Source organism: Dendroctonus ponderosae, unplaced genomic scaffold, assembly GCF_020466585.1.
Source record: "Dendroctonus ponderosae isolate FM_Combo_2020 unplaced genomic scaffold, Dpon_F_20191213v2 Dpon_F_20191213_6, whole genome shotgun sequence".
Taxonomy (NCBI): domain Eukaryota; kingdom Metazoa; phylum Arthropoda; class Insecta; order Coleoptera; family Curculionidae; genus Dendroctonus; species Dendroctonus ponderosae.
The window spans coordinates 11,368,819-11,385,273 of NW_026018814.1; the positions used below are offsets into that span (position 1 = coordinate 11,368,819).

Consider the following 16,455-nt stretch of genomic DNA (forward strand, 5'->3'; position numbering starts at 1 on the left):
TGCTAAGTGAAAATGAAGAATTATCCAAGAGAAGAGCGTATTGACATGATTTTCACCCTTGGAGAATGTCATAAAAATTGTTTATTGGCTTCTCGAGTTTGTGCTCAAAAGTTTCCTGAAATAAATCATCCTAAGCCAACAGTTTGTAAGAGCTTATTACACCAATTTGAGGAAAGTGGGAGTGTCAATTATAAAAAAAAACCATTACAAGGGAAATCTGTCACTGAAGATGAAGAAAATGTTTTCACGGTAATTGGTTCAGTTATCGAAAATCTCAATGTTAGTCAAAATCTAATATCCAAAAGTACTAACATTAGTCAATCAAATATTTCCAGAATTATCAAAAAGCACAACTTTTAACCTTATAAAATTCAGCTTTGTCAAGAACTTTATGGAAATTATTTTGAAATCATTTCGTTAAAGTTTTGCATGTGGGTGTTAGATAAAGTGGCAGAAAATGAAAAGTTTTTCGAAAATGTGTTATTTAGTGATGAATGTACTTTTCATAACAATGGTCTCGTGAATAGACACAACTTTCATTATTATTCTGATACGAATCCGCGCGCATACAAGGTTATGACAAATCAAAATAGGTGGTCAGTTAATGTATGGGGTGGAATACTGGGCCAATATTTAATTGGACCCTATTTTTTTGGAGGACATCTAAATGGTTTGATGTTTCTCCAGTTTTTAATAAACCAGCTCTCAATATTATTAGAATAATTCCCTTTCAATATTAGAACCAACATGTGGCTGCAATTGGATGGAGCTCCGCCTCATGATCACTGCGAAGTTCGGCAATTTTTAAATGCCAACTTTCAAAACAGGTGGATTGGCAGATATGGGTTTCAAAATTGGCCCCCCAGATCTCCGGACTTAAGTCCACTAGATTTCTTTTTGTGGGGGTACAAAAAAGGAATTGTCTACCATACGCTTCCGACAACTTTACACGATATGAAAACACGCATAAGAGACGCTTTTAAAACTGTAACTCCGCAAATGTTGTCCAGAGTTAGCAGTGGTTTTGAAAAAAGAATTTACAAGTGCCTGTAAATGGACGGTCAACATTTCGAACATTTGTTATAAATAAATTGCCTTTGTTTTATGTTTTTGTTGATATGTTATTTAACCTTTTAATTAAAAAAAAACACCAAATGGTGCACAGAACCATTATTTGGTGTATTTTGTAAAAAAGCAAAAACTTAGTTATCAACATCCTAGTACCATTCGATAGGTAATTAAAAATTGCATTTCCCGGTAAGCTGAAAAATATGGGGTTGTATTTAAATTAATCAAGTTATAGCCACTTAAAGTTCTTATTTGATTAGTTTAAATTTGTGGACACCCTGTATAAAATGGTAAGTTTATTATCATTGGGATATAAAATATGATTTCTTGTTACACTACACTACGAATTACGTTTACATAACATAATTAATTCTAAAGTATTTGACACAGGAAAATAATATTAGAGTTTGATAAAATTCGAACAATTTAAAAAACATTTAGACTTAGACATTATAAATCTTATTAAAACAAACACTTATTTTGTTCAGAGAATCCAAAAATGCAATAATATATAAGGTATTTCATTTAAAAAAACACAACTTTGATACTTTTAGGCCTTTTGGGACACTCTGTACATTACAAAATTATTTTTAAAATGTGCACCCGATAGGCGTCTGTGGATTCATCAAATAATACTTTGCAGAAAACAAATGGGCTAGCAGCAAACGTCCGTGCCGTATAGCGTGAATAACCCTGTATATAGCACTTTAGACATCTTGGGAAAATAAACTAAATAAGATGTTTATAAAGGGAATCCTTATACTACACAATAATCATTAGATGCATAGAGCATAAAGAGTAGTAGCAAGTAAAATCTTCTTGAGTGCCAAGACCTTCTTTGTCACGCTATTTCGTTTTATATTTCCTTTTATAATTCACGGTATAGTAATAAGCCAATCAATCAATTGGCGAATCAGTACGCTAAGATTGATGATTGAACGGTAAAGCTTAAAGATATTTGAATTTATTGAATTCGTGGTCCAATTCAAAACAAACATCAAAGAACCTGAAAACTATAGTAAATCAATTTATTACTATCTATAGCTCTTATCCAGAAGTAAAATTTCCTCTAAATCTAAACTGATCTCAAACTAACTTAGTCATCTGCGCTAAAGGTTGGAATTTATATTACTTTTAGTATAAATTATCCAACTAAAACTCGCCATTTAAATGCACTTCTGGAAAATCAAGTTCAATCAAGGGCTACGCTCGCGTTTGAGAAATTGTAATTCGAAATCGGAGAGTAAACCGCATGAACCACGATAACTCATAGTCTGGATGGAAATTTACTACCTTGTTATAGAATTCATCGATTTGGAGACGGTAAATTTGCTTTACGAAGTTTGATCCGGTCTTCAAAGTTTGTATTATTAATGTTATTGTAACGATAATGAACCGAATTAAGGGTCACTTAATTGAAGAATTAGTATTTAACCTATTTAAAGCTGATAGAAATCTAAAAAGTAATAGCTTCAAATTGATCTAAGTTAAAAAATAGTGAATAAGTGATAAAATTGCAAAAGCGAATAAAAGTGGATCAAACTAAAGACATTCCAAAGTGGAAAAAAATAATTGCAATCTAGGTGGAACAATATCGGAAAAGTTTGCAAAGTTGCGAAACAAATAACCGAAGGAGAAATTATGTCGTAATCAGCAAAATTATGCATGCATCTTCAACCTTCTTTAGATAGAAAGCGTTTCAAGAAGAACATAATTATCCGATTCAACCAACTAGTTAGTCATCGTTAACTGCAAAGTCATATTCCGGGTGGCAAAATTCATTAGTCTCATCATAATTTTTCACATTGAAAACGATGATTAGAGCATCGAAATGGCACAAAATGGAACAAATATCGTAAACTGGAAGCTCGTTATTGATTATAATAGAATCACGACGAAATCAAAAGCAAGAGAGAAATGGGTAATTAAACTCTCATTAATATCCCCGAAGGGATATCAATAAAATCCTTTAAAAGTTTTCGGCCCATTGAAGTTTCATTTTATTATAAATCAGCTGCTGCAGCTTTCATGCTTTTCGTTCAATTTCTATTGAACTGTATCGATGAAAAGCTTAATACTACGAACAAAATTAAGGAAAAGTCTCGGTTCCAACACCAAAGTTCTTAGTTCAAATCTTTGCATTAATTGCAGATAGTTTTCCATATTTCCAAATAATGAAAAGAATGAATGACCTAATTCAAGGGTGAAATGTAAACATGCAATATCTATTTGTAGATCTGTGAATATTTATATTGAATTAAACAATGCATAAAAATCGGTATTTTGAAGACGGAGGCCCATTGGAAGGGCGAACAGTTCAACAAGCAAAATATGCTGTAATAATTACCAAAAATAAAACTTTTTATCTAAAAGTTTTTGATAAGAAAATTAAACTGTTGGGAATAAAGAGCGTGGCAGCACTAGAGAAAAGTAGTAACATTTGGGTTGTATTATGCGAAGTACTTATTGAAAATAAATAAACTCAAGGGTCGACATTGGCAATCAATCAGTCATAAAAATCACACGGGGACTTTTGCATCCGAATCTATTGCCATTAAAACATAAATAATATTAATAATTGAAAAGGGGAACCCATTTCAATTATTAAATCATGTGTTAGTAAAGAAAGGAAATCTTATTTGTTTGCAGTAAATACTAGAATAATAGCAAATTTGTTACATATTGGCTTTCACAATGCACCATTTCACTACACAACACTTGAACAACAAATGAAGCAAATTGAAGGATAATTCGGTTTTATATTGGGAGATATTAAATTTTCTGGAAAACTAGTAGAAACACAGTGGAATGTAATTTTACTTTACAGCTAGAATACATGTCGGTATAAAAAGAAACGTTTGATCAGATATAAAATGATACTGGAGGCACATGTTAAAATTGGAATTTAATTGGATAGACGACCAATAGAAAAACCGTTGAAAACGACGACTTAAATCAAAAGATGTATTTTAATAAACCCAGCAAGTTGGTTTCTCATCATGTGGTCCGACAAAGACCTTACAATTGAACAAATCTAAATTCGAATCATTTCCATTCAAACCAGCAGTTTTCCAGAACGAGCGGTCGATTTTAATTTTACGGTGCAGCAGGAACATATGTTGGAACAAATCGGAACGTATATGTGGATAATTTGAAATGCAATTGGAAAATTTAAAAGCCAAACAACATTCCAAGTAATTCAGTACGAATTTAAAATAAGTAGCGACAAAATTTCAGCGAATACGATTTAAGATAAATGCATGATTTATTTGTGGAATTTCAACCACTAAATAAAAAAAATCAGTCAGAAATGTGCTTTGAGAATCATAATGCAAAATCAACCTTAGTCCATATACGTCCAATGAAATTCAAAAATAAACTATTACACTATTTATGTGAGTTGGAGTCGTACAGCAATAATAAATCCTTATCGTAAACCAGAAACAAACGTTTCCAACGAGGATTAAGATTAATACGATATTTTAGGCTACTCGTCAAACAGCAATTAACTTAAGTATGTATTTATTTATATCGAAATTTGAGAAACTTAATTAAATTGTTGTTGCATGCAATTTCTTACGCAAACCCACGTATTACAAATTAGTGTCTGTTTTGGAATAAACCTGTCTATATCTTCTTATGAAAAAAATTGTACAAAAGAATATGAATTGCATACAAAGTTCAAAATGTATGTGCATTGTCAATCAAATAACCCAGAAATCGGGCTAGTACATGCATATATGCATTAAAACGCAAATATTTTGAACCCCAATGTGGTGGATCTCAATTTGACTCAATTGAATTTATTGGTTGCTTTATTTGTTGGTTTGAGTCTATTTTTAAACAATTAATATTAGACGTTTGCAACATTTGAAGCAAAATATCGTTTTTCCCATACTTATGTATTAATACGAGCAGAACCCTCAAACAACCATACATTATATGACAGTTTAAAAAACTTGTACACATATTTTTCAGATTCCATAAATAGAAAACAACGAAAGTTCAACTCAAGGAAATTGAGAAAACGTTCTAACAAAACACTTCTGACTAACAAAATGTTCTAAACTTTTCCATCTTCATTATTATCAAAAACGTAACTGTTTTAGTAATGTGTTCTTAACAATTAGTACGCGAACGACATTTTTTGTGTCCATTTGAGTTCCAGTATAGCGCATAAGACAGTTGTTGCATATGAAGTTAAAGTGAACATAAATGGGAAAAACGCTCCTCAATATGACGCCCGACCATGCATTATGGATCAAAAAACGAAATCGATGTCGATGTCCAACCCAGACAAAAATTAAAAATTAAATTTCGTTTTACCAGATACTTTTCAAGTGCGGTCCAAACGACTACTTAAAAAGTGGATTGCGTCACAAACATGTTATATGAAAGAAAATAAACTTTTGCCTTGTGTGTGACCTACAAAGGAGGCTCATCCAATAAAAACTCGTTCAATTTTAGACTTTGGCAAGAAAATTCCGCTTGTACTTTGGAAGTAAAATAGAGAGAAAACTCCAGCCACCGTGACAAACGGTTTCCTTAATTGGATTAGCTAAAAAGTTTAAAATGTCCAAAGTTGCAATGTATAAATTGTTCTTGGTTGAGACGTGGTCCGGAAAATTATAGAGTTTAATTTGGTTTAGAATGGATTGTCCAACATTTAATTATACATAGTTTCAGCCACTCTCTTGACTAAATTGTTAATTAATAGATTTAAGTCGGTATGTTTTAATTTTAGTGTGGCAAAGCACCTAGGCTTTATCTAAAAAGTTGATTTTCAACCCACATAACTGATAAAACTGCAACAACAAATTCCATATAAGTTTGCGCCTGAAATTTGCTAGATTAATTCGATAATAAGTACAATAAATTCGCTTTCTGCAAATTTGCATTAATGAATAAAGTTAAGAAGCAGTTGTTGGATAATCCTACTGTCAAGACGATAATTATCGATAAGAATATCTATTTATGATCGCCTACCAATGCATTGTCAATGATGATGATATCTTGAAATGGAACGTTTCGTTCAAATTACTAAAACAGTAAATATGCCATTTTTACAGATTGATTTGAAAATTATTTAGGGTTCTGCACTGAAATACCAGGATTGAAACTAAGCTACAGCAAAATGTGATTTAAGTTATCTGTAGGTAATTTCTAAATTTGGATTTTAGCACGTCTCTATGCAAATGACTTAAATCGAGACTCTGATGCGATACGCAAATTAAAATCTTCATCAAATTAGTGAGAGTATAGAGGAGTGAGATATAGAAATGTTCAGTCGCCTACTGTACAGTTCAGACTGTCCTTATAGAAAGCAAATTGATCGGTTTTAAAAACGAAGACTTGTATTTATATTAACATGGGCAACACAAAACATAAATTCCTTATTACATATTAATTGTGATTAAATTTAGCGTTCAAATTTGAATATGTAATAAGAAACCTCAAATCTGCCTACAAAATTAATACGCTAAAACGCGCAAAAGTTTACGCAATGAGTAGTGCTGGAACAGTAGTAGTATGTATAAATATAAGGAATAGAATCGATCGATTCTTGACTTGGAATTCGCAACCCACTTTTGCAAGTTGATGAACTTTATTTGCAAAGCTAAAGTTCAAAGCAAGCATGGTGACCGAGAGAATAGGTCGCTTTCATACATTAGGAACTTTCAAAAGGCTCCCGAGCTGCTTTCTACATTGAGTTTGGATAATAAAAGGGCACCGGTTTGGCAGACACTGAATTTACGTCATGGATACTATATTTACCATGAAATATATACAGTTGGTTATTTTACACAATTGATTTACCTCATGTTTCCATATCAATAAATTTCCAGTAAGAAGCAAACTTTTCAATGGTTAAATTTATTAAAGTTATACTTTATTTTGCTCATATTTTCCGACTATATTTAGCAGACGAAACTCTGAATCTTTTTGAGAATATTGTAACAGGAGTCCTTCTAAGACCTGTTTTAAAACTGGCGTCTGATAAGCACCTAATTTTCGCAACTTTAACTGCTCGTTTCTTAAGCACTTGTTTAATTAGACACCTAAAGTAGTTTATAGTTGGTACCCTTTTAAATGTAAAGAATTTTAATTTAACATGCATTTAGTCAAAATAAATTATGCGACTTATTTATATTCGTACCAACTAGACAATTGAATTATTCACTTTAACAGAAGATACCATTAATATGAATGGTGTACAAGTGTTTCAACAATATAACGCGATATTATTCAGATTTGGCTCTTTCTGATTAATACTTGTGGACGCCTTTGAAAAATGTTCAAGACGGCTAATTCTTTACTCTCGATAAAGAAGTCAAAAACGTCGAACAATAGTTTTTGGCGAGCAACAAACGAACATTTTCTGAGCAATTTCAGGAACGTGCAACCATGCTACTGCCAGAAAGTTGATTATAGACGTCGGTTCAAAATCAATAATTTATAATTCATTAAAATATTTAATGGCTCTAAAAATTCGTCTTTCATTTTCAAAACCAAAAATTAATTAATTTTCGGAACATCCCAAAACTAAATGATTAGCCAAATTATCATCGAAAACAATGGCATATAATGGGCATTCCTTCACCGAGAATGTTCAGTTTAAAGGAATTATAAATAGTGGCAGTTTCATGAAAAATTAATGTTCCCAAGTCCGACATAATCTTTAGATGCTAAACATTTGACTAGTAATATATATAGTTAGAAAATCGCCACCAATGGTTTGGGATAAATTCATAATTCCACTCATTCTTTATAATTGAGGTCAATTCAATACTATAAACATGTTTATGGAACGAAAAAGATTAGTACAAGTGTAATATGGTTTTATTGCTTTTGTCCATGAGTTTGAGAGCATGTATCGACAATTTTATATGGACACTCTGAACGGTAAAGTTGCTGGAATTGTTCTTTTATTTCACCCACAGTCTGCAATTTATTTTAGCTTGGATATTTATAACCTTAACATATAAAAGCAGAGATATAAAAGCTTTTAGTAAAGTGCACTGCTTTCATGCAGTGTAAACCTAGTTTCCAAACGGATTGTAGTTTTCCAAGAGCTTATGAAGAGTCATCATCGAGCAGAGTGGTATCGGAAAATAATTTTGAATTTTCTCACTAGCCGGGATTCGCTCATGACGATAAAAATGGTGTCGTTGGTACATAATTGGCCATTTAAATAAATTGACACGAAAGAAAATTTCAATAATACGGATCGAAGTGTAGAAAAAATGAAATCCAGGAATTCCATTTCATCGAGTTGCAGAATAAAAAATATAGAAATTTGAAAATAATGTACACATTCGATACTGTTATTTAAAGCTAATTACAATGGTTTGTTTGTTTGTTGACCCGCTTAAATTACTAAAGTTTGTAAAAATTAAGTGTCCTTAACACCTTGCAAAACAGCATTTATTCTAACATCGTTTGAGGCCAACTGATCTATAGAATAACTTACACTTATAGTCACTCAGAGGCAAATAAATAATTTTTGATATGAGTAGGAAAAACCGTTGGGCCCTATAATTAAATGCTAATAAAAAGCACAATTCCGGTTTCTGAAAAAGAATTGGCTCATTTTAGGCTAGATTAGAGCAAGCATGAAATATTCAAAATGGACCGCGCGTTGATAAAAGAAGCAAGGGAAGATTCCCTACATGGTGGATGAACGATCTAAGGAGATGTGCAGGCAACTGGATCCAGATATCTCAAGACAGTGGAGGAGGCTTATGTCCAGTAGTGGACACAAAAATGACGATGATGATGATGATCAAATAATTGCAACAGCAAACATTTACAACAGGGCTCAATACAAAGCACATACTGTTTCCAAAAAAATATCCCTTTCAGTCAAAATGTATAACAACAATGTAACCAAACTAAATATACTAGGATAATTTATATTTGGCATGTCGCAAGGTACTAAAAAAATTAATTAGGAAAATGCAATTTTCTTAATTGCGAATAATAACTAACCCTTTTATTACAACAGGCCGTTTCGCGTTCAGGATTTTACTTATTTTAGTTTTCAGCTATAATATATTTGAAATTCTACTGGGACCTATCACGAATATAATTAACGTTGGATTATACTAGGAGAATGCCGCGTTTCATAAAAACCAATTTTACGAGCACTTCTTAATTTTATTTATATTAGTTTATTTTATTATTTGTTTAATAGAAAAGATCAAGTCAACAATCTCGAATGCCCAACGTCGTCGAAGTAATTAATAAAAGCCGAACTAATTAATAAAATAATTCCGTTTAATCTGAGCATGGTTTGGTATATTTGCTGCAAATTGGTGCATTCTTTATTCATTTTTTTAAACCACAGTTTTCTGGAAGTATTTTAGTGACTCGCAAGACTTTATTCTTTCATATTAATCGAATATCACATCTGAAAGTTCCGCGGTATGATTTTGGGATCACGCGTATGAAGCAAAAACATATTTTAATTATATGTGCACTGTTTTTTTAGCATTAGCTAAAGGAAAGGAAGCGAACAAACTGAAATTATTTCTATTAGATATGTTTTAGTGATTAATTATAGTTACTTAATTAGCCTAAAAGAAAATAAAGAAGAGAAGCTATGCGCCTAAATATGCAGCATCCATTTTTAGCACACCTAAAAGGCATATTCCCATAGAAAATCGTAAAACAACATACAAATTGCAAAACTTATATAACTATTTAAACTGTGTTGATATTCTATCATAAAATATATTTTGTTTCAACACAAATTGATTATGAAAACATCTGCTATTTTATTACCGATTTTCCTGATGCCTTCGTGGAACAAAAAAATGCTTTGGGGTTTTCCATCAAAAAAGCTTGAAATGGGGATTTGTAATATGTTTCGTTCGTTGAAGAACAACGGCCGATCGAATCGATAGCATTTAAATGAAGCGGTGGCAGGTGATTGATTTCTAATTTTTCCCACTAGAAATAAATGGAGGAATTTGAGAGTTTGGCTCAATTTGAGTAAAATAGAAAAATTATATATTGCATTTAGAAAGCCTGAATACCATGTGAACATGTCCCTAGTAAGCTAATTAATTTAAGAATGCGGCACAAACGCTTACAAATTTATTAGGACTCTTATCGAAAAATCTGTGGATTACGATAATAGTATTTCGAGAGTTTATTGTTCCTAACATTATTAATATATATGTGCAAGCGAAGTGATTTTGAAGATAAGGATGTAAACACCGACGACAAAATATCAAATCGTCTAAGTTTCGCCAACGGTATAGTTTTGATATCAGACTGTATTGTAAATGCAAAACATTATTATATCTGCTTGAAGCAACATCTGATTGTGTGTGTTTAAAAATGATCAGATTGAGAAAGTGAGTTCTTGGAAATATTTGAGGCATAAAATACGCATCGGAAGAGACGTTCAAACCTGTGAGATCAATGGCACAACAGATTAGAAATTTTGCACATAGAATAACTTGGACTGCCATCGGCATATTCCAATAATTCGTCACATCTGGTATCTTAGATTGTCTAAAAGGGAAAGGATACTCTAAAATACTACTTCTCCTATACTCTCTTACTATTCTTTCTCCTCTAAAAAGAGCAGAAAAATGCTGCTCCAATTCCCGACCCTACAATATGACGATCTGATTCAAAACTAGAACTATTGTGTGCTTTACAAGCAATAAGAAGATGTTCCAACCAAACAATGAGTTCTTTTCGAATACATTTGGGAAGCAGAAAATAAAGCCAACTGCTCTGATGCCAAACATGTACACTTACATTATCAATTCGGTTGTTGTTTCGGGAACTCGATCTATTTAGATTCGAAATGAGTTTTGTGTAGTTACGGTTTAATCAGCGTGTCGGTCTTTCTATCAATAGAGCCAAATGAGAATTAGCAAATATTTTTCTATTTATTGGGAACCACGGACATCGGGATCATTTAAATCGAACGTTGGGATGTGACGGAATTCTAAATGCAACACGAATTTACAGAAATTTCCGATGATGTTTTTTAGTTTCACCAGAAAATTATTTGCTAAAATTCATTGGTTTCCAGTCAAGGAAATTAAAATTTAAACTGTCATCAGATACAATTTTTTTGTATGTTAAGTTATAGATACATATTCAAACCCTACACCTTTGCTCGTTGACAAAAGTGCGCCTCTCATTAAAACAATCATTTTTAATCCATTTTGAAATACTTATTATATCTTCTTTTGTATTGACTTTAATATTATTATTGTCCATTTTAATTGGTGGACTTTGCGAAAGCCTGGCTTCATATCAGCGATTTTTGGCACATTATGTCCTATCTAAATGTGACGTTAAATTAAATGTTCTGCAAAAAATGTCCTTCTTTTATACCTCCAAATGATGTGAAGAAAAACATTTTCCTCCGTACAGAAACCACACTAATTATTTCAAATTCTACATTATTCAGTATTCAATTTAGTGCCCATACATAATTATAATACGTAATGCCATACATAATGCAAATATAATCATAATTTCCGCAAATGATCGATAGGCGAAATATGTCATAAAACGCCATGGAACTCGGTGACTGAAAACCGTTTTTGCTCGTTTCTTCTCTTTCGTGTACCTCACATCATATGAATAGAGAATTTCCACCAGCAAAACGCAATTTACATTTTGGGTTGTTTGAGCATATTGAACATAGACATTCGACGAAGCAATATTTGTATATGTAGACTATTTAGAACTATGGTCTATTTTATATTGTAGTATTTCCCATGCTGGGCGGTTAACTATCTGATGCGTGTAGAAATTCCATGTATTCACGAATTATAATTCATTGGGCTTAATAGTGCTAAGCACTGAGCCAAATGAGAAAATGTATGTGCAGGTGCATGTTCAGTCTGATTTTTTTTGCATTTCAAATACTCCGAAACTTTATTGATTTGACTGCAAAATGTATCACTTAAACAACTTTTTAAACTAGACGCCTTCATTCGTTACGAACATTTAAAAACGCTGAAAGGTTTATTCGTAAAATTTTACGCCTCCCCATAAAAACTACTGCCATCCATTTCATTTATACCGCTGTATTAGCGGCAGTAAGCGAGCAATTTCATTTTGAAAACAAGCAGTATAGTTGAAATTACTTTAAAAGAAGCGCTTGCCATCTGGTATGAGGCTGTAAACGAATATAATAAAAAGATGAATAAAATAGAACAATGCTTGAAAAGTGGCGCAAGATTGACAGAACTGAACGAAATACTTCCTCTAAAAAGTTCCAACATTGCAATTCAACTTCAGGACAGGTTGTGATGTGTTCAAACATAAATAGACAAATGGAAGCGAAATGTTTCTGAATGTAAAAATCAGGAACTACGGAACATTAGGAAAAAATACGGAGCAAATTAGATTAATACGAAATTGAAAATTTTCAATTCAATCGTGGCAGTAGGGTCAAGGATTTACTCAGGAGTTGGAGTACTGAGTATTAAACATTTTTAAGGCAATAGGCTACCTAGGAAAGATCGATAAATCTTTTCATTTAGCTGCAGAATGGAGGTGACAAACTAATAAACTCAACAAAGAATATCAACAAGTTTTTGGATTTCCATGTTGAACACATCATTAGATTACATAAGATACCTAAGTTACACTTGGTCTTATGAAGAGTCTCAAACTTCTCTTGAAAATATAAAAAAATGCGAAACACAAGTAGTACTTCAAGATATTGTTGATTAAGCTCGACATTTGCCTTTAACTATTTGACCGCTAAATACTCCAACTCCCAATTATTCTTGGATATAAATTGCTATTCTAGTTAAATGGTCAATCAAACTCACCTTCCACCAGGTGATCGAAGCTGGAGGTCTCGATCCTCTGGACTCGCAGGTGATGTTGTACATCTTTCCCGCACTGAACCGAGCACTATTTCCCACTAAAACGACCTCAAGAGGTCGCAGGTACATGTCAATGGCAACTCGAACTACCAGAGGTGGTTGTTTGTTACTGTTGTTCGCCTCGCAACTGTAGACGGAAAGCAGATGAGACCTTGTCAACTTCTCAATTTTTAGAATACTTTGCGATTTGGCACGATCTGGGAAATACTGAGTTTCATCAGTTATTCGCGTTTGATTTCTCCACCATGATACCTGAAAAGACATCATAGTCCATTGAGACTCTGAGGGTAACAAAGCCGCAGGTTGTTTTTAACAAAAGTTCCTACAGTCTACAAGACATAAACATAGTAAAGTAAATAAATCAGTTATTTCCAAATAATGATAATAGAGCTTTGCTGACAATCTTCCAGTAATATTGTAGTAAAGTTAGTATGTAGGGTGTATTTAAACACATATCAGAAGCAAGCTTTTCCTCATGTTCACGTTATATTCAATCTAACAAATAATGTCATACTTCTTTTCGAGCTGCACATTCTTCCAACTTTAACCACAGTGGAGATATTTACCTTGCTTAAATGCAGCATGCACATATTTGTTAATACATAATATTCATTTTCCACGTGAGATAAAGCCCAATAAATTTACCTTAATCAACGATTTAAACTATCTGTACATTCTCTGGCAAGCTTACATAATTCAATGGAAGACTGGGTAGCTTGATGTTTTCTTATTAAAGCATGGGCTAGCCTATAAGTTATGACATTTTACGATATTTCTACATCTCTTATATCAAGGGTAATAAAGCGAATACGATTCGGACAAAAACAAATAAAACTATAACTTTCGCTTATCTCGGATCAAGATTATTGGGGCTGTTTGATGAGCGCGTTGGTTTACTATCAAGCTGCCAATGAACACCGTATCAGTCAGAAGGAAACATTTTATTTAATTCTTGTGCCAATCAGTAACACCCCATAGCAAAATAAATCAAAATCTCGAACAATCAATTTTTCCCACAACAAAACTGCAGTGTTTGCATATTAATTTAAAGGATAAACCAACCAGAAAGCTTTTAAAACGTGTGAAAACTAAAACCTTGCCGTGTTCTGAGAGCTTTAGACGTTTATTGCCTTTGAAGAGATGTTGTCATAGAATGAACGAAAATAACCCGAAAAGCTTAAATAGTATCCTTTAACTAGAATATAAACCACAATGAACAGACAAGAAAGGAACTGTTAATCCAGCGATTAATAGTCGGACGTTTAATTATAGCGATCATACAGCAGAGCAGCTGAGTGGCATTTTAGTTATGGGTTATTGTGGAAATTACGTGTTGTGTCGCCTGTGCGTGTTTCCAGCGAAATCGTGTTTATAAAAATGCAAATGTCCGTTTACTTTTCAAACGCAACAGGACCTGTTTTGCATGAAAATAACGAGCAAACCGTGACACGAACATGCGCTATTAAGACGTTAGCAATGGGAATTGAAATAGAATGAAGAATATTTATAGTGGGTAAAAGGAGCCACAAGAAACGTAGTTTCCATTAAGTAAATAATTTTTCATTGCATTACCAGCGGTTTCCTTAATGAATGAAAATGTCTTTAAAGCTTTGCACTTGCAGAACTGATTTACTTCTGGGTCATCATGTAGGTGCGACCTCCAACAATTTGGCGCACACAACACGTAATCAACACCAAGCTTTTTGCTTGCTTTATTTAAATTCAGTGTTATTTAAAACTAGTGTATTGATTGACCCAAAATACACTCACTTTCAAAAGTCTTGCCCCTCCCCCTGTATTTACTACATACGTTTAATTTATACAAAATTGTTTCATTGGTAAATAAAACATACTTGTTAACCAGTAAAGAAACTGATGGAACTTCCAAAACAAAAAAATCTTTGCCCCTTTTAATGTTGTGATGCTGCAAAAATTGCACCTTTATATTGATCACTAGTAGCCGGCATTAGTATCTGGATCGTGCAAGAATGGTGTAGCATGCCTAGAAACGAGTTGTCAGCTTTTGATAGGACTAGAATTATTGCTCTGTGGCAAGAAGGTTTATCTAGGCACAAAATTTACACTAGGCTGAACCTTCTTAGAAGCACAGTTAGCAGGACAATTAGACGCTATGAAGAGACTGGTCAAGTGAACAGCAGACCTCGAAGTGGTCGTCCTCACGTACCCACGATACGAGAAGATCGCTATATTTCCCAATCCCGTAGAGAGCGCTCAGCCACGCTATCGGCACTAATATCTCAGTTCCAGAGAACGTATAACCGTGTGAAATCCAGTGCTATCCGCAGAAGACTTACAATCAGGATTGCGGTCCAGAAGGCCTTTAAGAGTTCCTTTGTTAACTCATCGCCACCGAGGGGCCCGTTTACAATGGGCACGAGATCATCAAAACTGGCCATTGGTAGAGTGGAGAAATGGGCTCTTTACGGATGAATCGCGGTTTGGATTGGTGAGCGATGATTACCGAGTAAGAGTTTGGAGAGAAGCAGGACGCCGAAATAGGCTTCATATAGCCGTTGCAGTTCGGGGGGGTATTATGTTCAATAGAAAGATAGACTTATTCACATATCGAGGTCGATGGCAAGTGCATATTACCTTGCAAATGTTATCATTCATAGAATTATAACCCCACGTGATGAATTAGAGGACCAGTTTATCTTTATGAGTGACAATGCCAGGCCACATCGCACCAGAGCTGTTCAAGAAGCATGAGAAAACCGAAACATCACAAGATTAGATTGACCGGCTATGTCACCTGACATGAATCCCATCGAACACGTCTGGGATTATGTATCAAGAGCCATTTTTATCGGAATAATCCACCAAGAAATGCCCAAGAACTTATTGTTCTAGTCACTTAGTTCTAGACTCTAGAGTCTAACCACAACCTACTTTCAGTGGATCAGCGAATTCTTTGAGCAGACGGATGGAGTAGCAATGGGCAGCCCTCTTAGTCCAGTGATAGCCAGCTATTTTATGGAAAAATTTGAAAATAACTCCCTGGACACAGCCGTGAGGAAACCTAAGTGTTGGTTCCGCTATGTTGATGACACTTTTGTTGTTTGGGGCCATGGTTTGACGGAACTGGAAGACTTCCTGAGGCACCTCAACTCAATAAACCCTAAAATTGAATTTACTATGGAAGTGGAGAAGGATGGGCGACTGCCTTTTTTGGATGTCTTGGTGACCAGAAAAGCCAACGGAGAGCTGGCCCACACAGTGTACAGGAAACCGCCACATACCGACCGGTACCTGCACAGTGGTTCAAACCATCATCCCAGTCAGAAAAGAGGAGTCATCAAAACTATCACCGAAAAAGCCAGAAGAATCTGCGAACCAGCCGAGTTAGAGAGAGAATTAAACACCTGGAAAGGGCCTTTGGTTGGAATGGATACAGTAACAAAGATTTCAATAGAGCAATTCGACCAAAAAACAGTGAAGATCGCTCGGAGACAACAGAGACGCATGATGAGCATAAGAGTTGGGCTTGCTTCCC

The 16,455-nt window shown here is 33.9% G+C and overlaps 1 protein-coding gene across 1 annotated transcript in view; it reads right to left on the bottom strand.

The window, feature by feature from the left end:
• The window catches only part of LOC109545111 (nephrin), a gene marked incomplete at its 3' end in the record, with an annotated part of 199,135 nt that overhangs the window by 76,740 nt on the left and 105,940 nt on the right, over positions 1-16,455 (bottom strand). The window contains 1 exon segment of the mRNA XM_048667799.1: positions 12,885-13,193. Within this exon segment, the coding sequence (XP_048523756.1) occupies positions 12,885-13,193 (309 nt within the window).